At 53.3% G+C, this 9489-nt stretch overlaps 1 protein-coding gene across 4 annotated transcripts; it reads right to left on the bottom strand.

The window, feature by feature from the left end:
- Positions 1-608: 608 nt before the first annotated feature.
- Positions 609-9243, bottom strand: LOC125349646 (histone H4 transcription factor). 4 transcript variants are annotated; one of them, XM_048343973.1, is made up of 10 exons: positions 9200-9243; positions 6080-6445; positions 3947-4176; positions 3577-3688; positions 3250-3402; positions 2506-2583; positions 2279-2399; positions 2044-2182; positions 1836-1960; positions 609-1287 (listed from the first exon to the last, which is right to left on the bottom strand). In XM_048343973.1, exons 2-10 carry the CDS (start codon positions 6258-6260, stop codon positions 870-872), a joined length of 1557 nt encoding a protein of 518 aa, XP_048199930.1. In that variant the 5' UTR covers positions 6261-6445; positions 9200-9243; the 3' UTR covers positions 609-869. The 4 variants fall into 4 exon arrangements, with proteins under 4 accessions (XP_048199930.1, XP_048199931.1, XP_048199932.1 ...); XM_048343974.1 differs by lacking the exon at positions 9200-9243 and having other exon boundaries at positions 3947-4173; positions 6080-7180; XM_048343975.1 differs by lacking the exons at positions 6080-6445; positions 9200-9243 and having other exon boundaries at positions 3577-3741; positions 3947-4067.
- Between the last annotated feature and the right edge of the window lie 246 nt (positions 9244-9489).

The following is a 9489-nucleotide window of genomic DNA, read 5'->3' as shown; positions in this document are numbered from 1 at the left end:
AGATCCACAGTTGCATACACAAAGAGCCCTGTACTGAAAAGGTACAGGGTTCTATCAGGACTAAGGGCGCAGCTTCTAGTGAGCCCCATTGTCTGCTTGTGACTGAGTGCTTAGAAGATCTTCTGAAGAAATGGACACGTAGTAAGAAGAACTGTACCCACTACTTGTCTTATGGAATTGTAACCCCTCTGTATAACATCTTGATAACAATGAGGACAACATGGCAGTCTAACCACTCCAGTCACTAGCATGGTAAGAGGACTAATTATCAGCCCTGTCCTGGCAGCTTATCTCCTTGTTGTCTAACTGCCGCTAAACTTAAGGAACAAGAAACAGCCCAAGTGTTTGATTACCAAAAACAACATTCACACAGACACTCGCTTCCAATCCTGTCCCTGAGGATAGCCACCAACATCCAGAGCGCAATGGCTGCATGATTCTCAATGCCTTCACTGGTGGGAAGTACCCTTGCAGGGCCAATCATGCATCATCCTTGAATGCAGAGAACCCCCAAAGAAGAGAATGGATGCAAGCTGATACAGGACTTAATCATTGTCTAGCATGTCAAGGGGGTTATGGGTAAGAAGACACACAGACACACAGACACACAGACACAGACACACACACACACACACACTCCCCTCAAAGAGTCTAAACTCTTCCAGATCCCCACAAAATGCAGTGTGAAAAAAAGGAGAGGAACCCCTCAGAGTTTGCAGACTGATGCAAGCCTGGGCCAGAGAGGACAACACTGCTCTCAGCACCACTTCCAGAGTCATCGTTTGGCAAGGGCAGTTTCCCCCAGGGGCACTGCCGCCTGCCTGGCTCACACCCCAGGCCTGGGGTAGGAACAATGGGCTCCCCGGCCTTCACGCCAGCGGGAGCTGGGGCTCCTCAGGTGTTCCTTGAAGGTTCTCCAGGATGCCTTCTGCAGGAGGCTGAGGGGTGGGCGGGGGCTCTCCCGGGGCTTCGGACAGCACGTAGTAGACAATCTCGCGCTGGCCCTGGGCGCTGGTCTGATTCACCATGTGGAGGACAGAGCTGGGGCTGGCGTGGGAGGCTGGGTGGGCTGACCCCTTGACACCTCCATCCTCCTCTTCTGCCTCTTCCTTGAGTCCCGACTCCCCCAGCACGGTCTCTAGGATGATGCCCTGCAGGCTGCTCTCATTCAGCGTCTCTTCCAGCTCTGATCCCTCTTGGGGCTGGCGCAGCAGCTGCTGGGTGAGCTCCACGCTCTCATAGCGGACCAGCTGCAGCCTCATGTAGCCATCTTCGTGCTCCTTGTACCTGGTGGAGGGGAGGCACGGGCAGTCAGTGGGTAGGGAGATGCCGAAGTCGGCGGGGATGAGTGAGGGAAGAGACAAACATGACCGGGTGCCAGTGGCCCAGGCCCGTCGTCCTAGCGACTCAGGAGGCTGAGATCTGAGGACTGCGATTGAAAGTCAGCCCAGGCAGAAAAGTCTGTGAGGCTCCAATAAGCTACTCAATGATGAAATTCACGGTTCTTTACTCAGTGAGAAGGCCGGGGGAAGGGCTGGATCTTGTGGCTCGCACATGTAATCCTGGCTACCCAGAAGGCCGAGATCTGAGGACTGTGTGGTTTCAAGTCAGCCTCGGCAGAAGTCCGTGAGACCATCTCTAATTAACCAGGAAAAAACAAACCAAAAAACTACGCTGAAGATGTGGCCCCAGCGGTAGAGTGCCCGCTGGGAGGAGAAAGGCTGGACAGGAGCAGGGGGCTCTAGGGTTAAGCTCTAGCTGCAGCCCCTGCGCCCAAAGGCATGACAAGAATGGGTGTGAATCTGGGGGGCAGGGGTGTAAGTAGAAAGTCATACCGGAAACGGGGATGCCCTGACGGCCACTTGAACTGGTGCTTCTTGCGCAGGTGCACAGTGAGGTTGTTGCCCCGTGTGAAGCATTTGTCACACACGTGACATTTGTACCGGGGCTCAGAGTCTCCCTGTGGAGAGGAAGGGAGACGTGAGGCTAGCTTAGCTCCTCACCCCAGGGCTTCCCCCCCCCCACTCCCTCCAGCCCACTCACTTCGTGCACTTTGCGGTAGTGGGACTTGATGGAGCTGAGCGAGCGCGCGCTGAAATCGCAGTTCTCAAAGTCACACCTGTAGGCCGACTCCTTACTGTGGGTGTCCAGGTGCTTCCGCAGGTCAATCAGATTCTTGCAGCTGTCGGGAGAGGTCGGGGGGAGAGGTCAGGGGGAGCGGTCAGGGGGAGCGGAGAGCACCCTGGGGCCTTGCCCTCTGGGTCCAGCACCCCCTTACCTGTAGTCACAACAGTCGCATTTAAAGGGCCGGTCCTCGCTGTGGCGGAAGCGCATGTGGTTGCGCAGGGAGGAGGGCAGGGGGCAGGTCATGTCGCAGAGAGGGCACTTGTAGTGATTCACTAGGCGCAGAGAGAGGGCTGTGTGTGACCCCGGGACTCACTAAGAACCCTGAAGGGTGGGCAGGAGGGCAGGAGGGGGAGGCGGGGTGGGGGGGAGGCCACTAACCATGGTTGCGCATGTGGTCCCGCAGCAGCCGCTCGGTGGCGAATCTCTTTGAACAGTGAGAGCACTGGAAACGCTGCTCTAGGGCGGGGCGGGTGGAAAGAGAGGGGGGCTCTGGAGACAGTGGACAGGCAGAGAAGGGAACCCACCCCCCAGGACCAGAGGGAGCCGAGGAAGCTATGGATGGGATTTGGAGTCAAGAATCTGAGTTAGGGGGCTGGGGATATGGCCTAGTGGCAAGAGTGCTCGCCTGTATACATGAAGCCCTGGGTTCGATTCCCCAGCACCACATATACAGAAAATGTCCAGAAGTGGCGCTGTGGCTCAAGTGGCAGAGCGCTAGCCTTGAGCAAAAGGAAGCCAGGGACAGTGCTCAGGCCCTGAGTCCAAGGCCCAGGACTGGCAAACAAACAAACAAACAAAAAAGAAACTGAGTTAGAAGTCCAGCTTGGATCACTTACTATCTGTGTGATCTCAGGTAAGTGATTAAACCTCTCTGAGCCTCAGTTTCCTCATCTGCAAAAAGGAGGATAAGAACCCTACCACATGGGGCTGTTGTGAGAATTCCAAGATAACTGACAGAGGGTGAGAGCAGTGCTGAGTAACATCTATGAGTAGACTGGGAAGTGCTTGAGCCCAAGGGGGCGAGGGGGGGGGGGAAGCAAAGTGGCCTCCTCCCCCAGGAACCTGCCCCCAATCTCACTCAAGCAGGATACCCGCACCCGGCCCCTCCCTCCAAACGCTTACGATCCAATGAGGTCTGGCGCCGGATGTGATCTAGGAACTTGGTATTGTTGGCAAACATGCCCCCGCAGGTGGGGCAGGCCACTACCTTTTCCTGGGTGTGGCTGCGCAGGTGCTCGCGGAGCTTACAGCGGTCCTTGAAGGTGCAGGTACAGTCTGGGGAGAAAGGCCTGCTCAGAGCCCAGCCCAAACCCCAGGCGGGCTCTGGGACCCGAGTCAACCCAGACAACAGCCAACCTAGCCCTGGCCTGCAGGACGGGTCCCCTCCCCCCCTCCCTCCTCATCTCACCCCTACACGACCACGCCAGATCAGACAGGGCCTCGCCCTACCTTTCCAGCCACACAGCACCACGTGGTTGTCCTTGCTGGCCGCTTGGTATTCACAGCACAGGCTGTGTGCTTCCACGTGCCGATAGAACCACTCGGGGTTGTCGAAGGAGCTCTGTGCCAGGGCAACTTGGGGTGAGGACTGAGGGTGGGAGGAGGGCCTCATCCCTATGTGTCCAAAGGGGAGGCATCTCAGTTCTCTCCCAAATTAACTTGGTGGGGAGGGGAAAGTTTCAGGAAAGGAGTTAACAAAGAAACAGAAGGGAGATACTAGCAGGCGTCTTGGATACAAGGCACCCCAGAAAGAGCCAAGGTGCCTTGAGTCAGGATTCCCAGTTTCCTTCCACCCCTATTTCTGGCATTATCTGCTGACCTCGCAGTGCTCCCACAGACACAGGAAGTGGTCAGGGATGTCGGGGATGATGTTCCGGCTCTGGAAGTCCAGGATGCAGGGGCTGAGGTCAGCCTGGCTTTGCAAGGCCTGCAGCCCCCACTGTTTGAGCTTGGTGTGGTAACAGTGGAAGTAGACATGGCGGGTGAGGTCAGCAGAACTGTCCATGGAGCAGAAGCCACACTCCTGCCACAAGCAGGAGAACTCTTCTGTAGAAAGAGGTTTAGAAGGAAGATTACAGTGCTTCCCAAGGCTCAACTCGTCTTCCACCGGAGGGATTTAACAGCGCTTGGACCAAGTTACCCAGAGTTCATTTAGCAAATACCGGGATTCAGTGACCATCTACTGTGTAGCAGGTATGAGATATAACTGAATGATCCCGACCTTTGACCTTTGCCTTCCCATCACTTTCAGTCAGGAAAAAAGTACATTCATCAAATGCATCTATAAATAAAAAACTACAACTACGGGCAGGGAATGTGGCTTAGCGGTAGAGTGCTCGCCTAGCACGCATGAAGCCCAAGGTTCGATTCCTCAGCACCACATAAAAGAAAAAGCCAAAAGAAGCTCAGAGACAGTGCTCAGGCCCTGAGTTCAAGCCCCAGGACTGGCAAAATACAAACAAATAAACTACACTTAGTGTTGAGTGCTATGGGGATGTAGGGGACACGTGGTACCATGAAGTACTAAACACAAGTAACTTGATGTGGACAAAGATGACGGAGACAAAGGTACTTTGGAAGTGTCTCCACGTCGTCGAGACCTCAAGGAAGAGAGGAGACATGGTCTAAGCAGGTAACCACAGGGTGTGTAAAGCCTTTGCCAAGGACCTGGAGGTGGCAGGTGGCCCTTGCATGCACAACCTCCGGTACCTGAGGAAGAGGCAGCCTCTCAACCTCAGAAACCCGCAAGCCTCCTCCCCTACTGCGTCCACCTGCCTCCTTCCAGAAAGGACGCACCAGCTATTCCAGCCACTTCCTACTTCTCTAGCACCTTGAAGCACCAGGTTTATACTTTTCTTTTTTTTTTTTTTGGCAGTCCTGGGGCTTGGACTCAGGGCCTGAGCACTGTCCCTGGCTTCTTTTTTTTTTTTTTTTTTTTTTTGTTTTTTTGGCCAGTCCTGGGCCTTGGACTCAGGGCCTGAGCACTGTCCCTGGCTTCTTCCCACTCAAGGCTAGCACTCTGCCACTTGAGCCACAGTGCTGCTTCTGGCCGTTTTCTGTATATGTGGTGCTGGGGAATCGAACCTAGGGCCTCGTGTATCCGAGGCAGGCACTCTTGCCACTAGGCTATATCCCCAGCCCCCCTGGCTTCTTTTTGCTCAAGGCTAGCACTCTGCCACTTGAGCCACAGCGCCACTTCTGGACATTTTCTATGTATGTGATGCTGGGGAATCGAACCCAGGGCTTCCTGTATACAAGGCAAGCACTCTTGCCACTAGGCCATATTCCCAGCCCCAGGTTTTCAATGTTTAATAGGAACTTGCTTGTTTTAGAAGGTAGTGTGGCAAGCTTAATTATCCCCTAATTTCATTTTTTTCTCCTTTTTCTTTTTGGTCAGTTGTGGGGCTTGAGCTCTGGGCACTGTTGCTGAGGGATTCAGCTCAAGGCTAGCACTCCACCACTTAAGCCACAGCACCACTTTTGATTTTCTGGTGGTGAATTGGAAATAACAGTCTCCTGGACTTTCCTGCCTGGGCTGGCTTTGCCCCGATCCTCAGATCTCAGCCTCCTGAGTAGCTGGGATTACAGGCGTGAGCCGCTGGTACCTGGCAGGGGCTTGTGTTTCAGCTTGACGTTTTTTGCTTAAGGGTGGCGCTCTCCACCTGAGCCATACCTTCACTTCAGGCTTTTTGCTAATTAGAGGTCAGTCTCTTGGGTTTGCCTTGGCTGGCTTCAAACCCCAACATTCAGATCTCAGCCTCCTGGTAGCTTGGATTACAGGCATGAGTCAACAGCACCCAGATGAATTTACAATGTTTTGATAAACACAGCACAGTTAGGAAAATAAACTACTACAACACTCCGAGGCTGCCTTTGCCCTCTAGGGAAAGGAAAGTTAGATTTTTCCGGCTGCCCTTGAACGCTTTCCCCTTCCTGTGTCCTGCTCCCTTACCAAGCAGGTCACTGTCATCCTCCTCTCCCTCCTCCTCTCTGGAACCACGCATGTGCTGCTGCAGGTGCTGAGTGACGTGCTGGAAGAACTCCTCCATGGCTGAGCACACAAAGGAACAGGACCCCCACTCACACTGGAGCCCCAGGTTCTCCTTCCGGGGGCCTTTTCCAGGAGGCGACATGGCCTTGACCCCAAGCAGAGCGGGAAGGAATCCACAGCTGCAAGGGTTCCACGCCCTGGCCCCTAGGCGCAAGCAGCTGGGCGGGCAGCCCGTAGAGAATCAGTAGGTGTTTTGCCAGTGGCCCTGTTTCCTTCCGGAAGGATGGAGCAGTGGTTCCTTACCCCCTTGGGAGTTGTCTGGTGTTCCTGGGGAGAGAAAAGAAAAACATGGCTAAACACATGCCAGACGATGAGCTGAACACTTTAACAGACAGGAAGTTTCCCATGAAGCTTCAGTATAACCTGCCAAGAAACATTGATTCCTAAGGGGCCAGGCACATTGCTCAGGTTCAGAGATGACTCTGGAGCAGGGCCAGAGTTAAAATCAGACTCCACCTTCTACGACAAACGAGCAAGCACAAGGATGATCTTGACCCAAAACAGAAGTTTTGCTCTATATGTCAGGTACCATATGAATCATTTTATTCACCTTGTGTCATGTAATTGACAACACTCCTCTCTGATGTAGACACTGTTTTTAGCCTCAAATATTGATAAGGACCTGGGGACTAGGAGAGGTGAACTGTGTGCCCAAGTCCACACACCAGCTGGCTCCAAAGTTCATATTCTTTCTATTCGATACGACCTACAGATGTGGGGATTCAGAAGCTCCCTAATTATTGAATTACATTATTAAGTCTCCTATCAGATCTTCAAAGTGCTATGCAATCCTTGCTTAGCCTATCTAATCCTCAACCTCATCAACATGCTTAAAATGTAGATTCCATTTGAATATAAAAAGATATAGCTGTCTTAATTATTTTGCACCCTGGGTGTCTACACAGTGCTGTGTATGCTTACGAATGTAATACATAGCCAAGCACTAATGGCTCACAGCTATCATCCTAGCTACTCAGGAGGCTGAGATCTGAAGATTGAGGTTCAGAGCCAGCCTGGGCTTAGAGAAAAGTCTGTGAGGCTCCTCCAAAATAACCAGCAAAAAATAGGGCTGGAGGTACAGCTCAAGTGGTAGAGCACCACAAAGACAACAAGTGCAAAGCCAAGTCCAAACCCCAGTATAGAGGGGGAAAAAAGTGGATTGCTCTACTAAATAGCTATTCTATGCCAAGCATTATTCCTGGTATTTTACAAATATAAAAACTCATTAATACAACCCTACTGAAGTAGTGAAATTATTAGCCAACTTTACAGAAGAGGGAAGAAATGGGCCTGGGTGGGTTAAGGAACTTAAGCTAGGTCATTAGGTTGGGAAGTGACCGAGTGCACACAGAGCTAAGGAGGTCAGTTCCAATACCTAGCACACATTTTATTAAGTAGTTATTTTGTCAGTTTTCCACAGTGAAGCTATAATCTCTAGAAGGCCTGGCCTGTCTCCTATTCAGTTCTATCTGCAAAATCAAACATCTACAAAAGGTTATTTTTTCCTGTTGTTTTGGTTCTTGATACTAGGGCCTTGAATTTAGGGACTTACCCGAGGTTCTAGCCCCAGATCTACTTCTGGCTTTTTGCTAGTTAAATGGAGATAAGAGTCTGGCAGACTTTCCTGCCTGGGCTGGCTTCAAATGGGATCCTCAGCTCTTAGCCTCTTGAGTAATTAAGATTACAGGTATGAGCTGTCAGCATCCAGCTGTTTTATTTCGTGAGGTTGAGTTGTGCTATGTAGCTCAGATTGGCCTTATACTCACAATCCTGCCTCAGCCAGCTTCCCAAGCACTGGGACTACAGGCAGATGTTTCCTTGGCTTGTTTTTCCGTGCTGAGAACCAAAGCAAGGGCCTCTTACAGAATGGGCAAGTGCTCGACCACTGGGCGACATCCCCAGCCCTCTTGCCACCCTCCTTTTATGTTTATTAAGGAAGCCTACAAATAACTACCTTGTACAAATCACACAGCTTCTCTGAACTTTTGTGAGTGGTAAAATGGGACACTAATATTACAGCGATGGGTGTTGGATCCAACAGATCTAATTACAAAGCTCCCACATTTACTAACTACATGATCTTAGGCAAAATTACTCAGGCATGTTTCCCATGGAGCACGGGAATACTTGGACCCATTTCACCGACTTAACTATTTAAGACATCGGATCTATAAATGTTTATTAGCTTAATACACTAAGAGAACTCAACAAGTGTTGGATATAGGCATCCCCTCTTCAGAAAGTAGAATGGATGATCTGCGAGGAGATTGAAGCACCACATATGAAAGAAAGAAAAAAAAAAGCCAACAACAGCAACAAAAAGAATTCCTTAACATTAACAACCCAAAGAATTCCTTAACATTCCTTTTGTCAGGGCTCAGAGTGACAGCGCCAGAAACAGATACATTTCTGAAGAGAGTATACACTGCATCGAACCGGCCCAACCCTGAATGGTACCCGGAAAAGGAGGGGCCCAAGTCCTACCCGAGGGGCTCACAACGCGACCCGAGAGATGAAAGACGGCGACGTGGGAAGACCACCATCAAAGCAAAGCGCCCGCTGGGGGGTGGGGAGGAAGGGGGCCTCCAGGGGTGGGGCGCCGGGCCCGGCCAGCCCCAGGTCCCGGGTTCAAACCCCAGCACCACCAAAGACAACAAAGCCAGAGAGGGGGAGAGAGAGAGAGGACCAGACAACAGCCATCCATCCCCGTGGGCAGCCAAGTGGGAAGGCTCGCTCCCGGCCCGTGCCCGGCCTCGGTGCCCGGAGAACTGAATTGCAAGGCCGGGGACGGACCCGGAGGGGCGAAGCCTCGCTCCCTCGCGGCCCCGCCGGCTTCCCGGCTTCCTTCCCCGCGCGGCCTGGCGGCGACGCGGCCCGGCGACAGCGAGGCCCCCCGGGGAGACAGTCGGGAGAGTCGAGCCGGAAAGGGGACCGCAGCCTCGGCCGGCAGGGCCGAGCTGCAGAAACAAAGTCGGCCCGAGCGTGGCTCTCCGCACACCCCCGCGGCGAGCCCCAACTTACCAGCGCCGGCGCCCGGGAGCCCCCCTCGCCACCCACCCCAGACCTTCCACCACCAGAAGGGAGCGCGAGCGACAGGCAGCGCCAGCCAATCGCTGCTCTCGGGACGACTGTCAGCCAATGGCAGGCCGCGCCTGGCAGAACCCGTGCGTACCAAAACACGGAAGGGGCGGGACGGTGGGTGGGGCTCGGCGTGCCCAGCGGGACCTGACGGGCGGCGGGATTCGGAGGGGGGCGGGGGGGAAGGTGGTTCCAGGCGGCACCGCGGTGCTGCTGGAGGGTGCGTGGATGGC

Source organism: Perognathus longimembris, chromosome 3 (assembly GCF_023159225.1).
Source record: "Perognathus longimembris pacificus isolate PPM17 chromosome 3, ASM2315922v1, whole genome shotgun sequence".
NCBI classification, from domain to species: Eukaryota; Metazoa; Chordata; class Mammalia; order Rodentia; family Heteromyidae; genus Perognathus; species Perognathus longimembris.
This window is presented reverse-complemented; position numbering and strand designations above follow the sequence as displayed.

Bases quoted from the DNA above. Each gene is read 5' to 3' on its own strand.
- LOC125349646 (XM_048343973.1), bottom strand. From the start codon at position 6,260: ATGTCGCCTCCTGGAAAAGGCCCCCGGAAGGAGAACCTGGGGCTCCAG. The intron at 2,584-3,249 runs GTAAGCGTTTGG...GCCCCGCCCTAG, and splicing joins GCGCCAGACCTCATTGGATC to AGCAGCGTTTCCAGTGCTCT. The intron at 2,183-2,278 runs GTAAGGGGGTGC...CTCTCCCGACAG, and splicing joins TGCGACTGTTGTGACTACAG to CTGCAAGAATCTGATTGACC.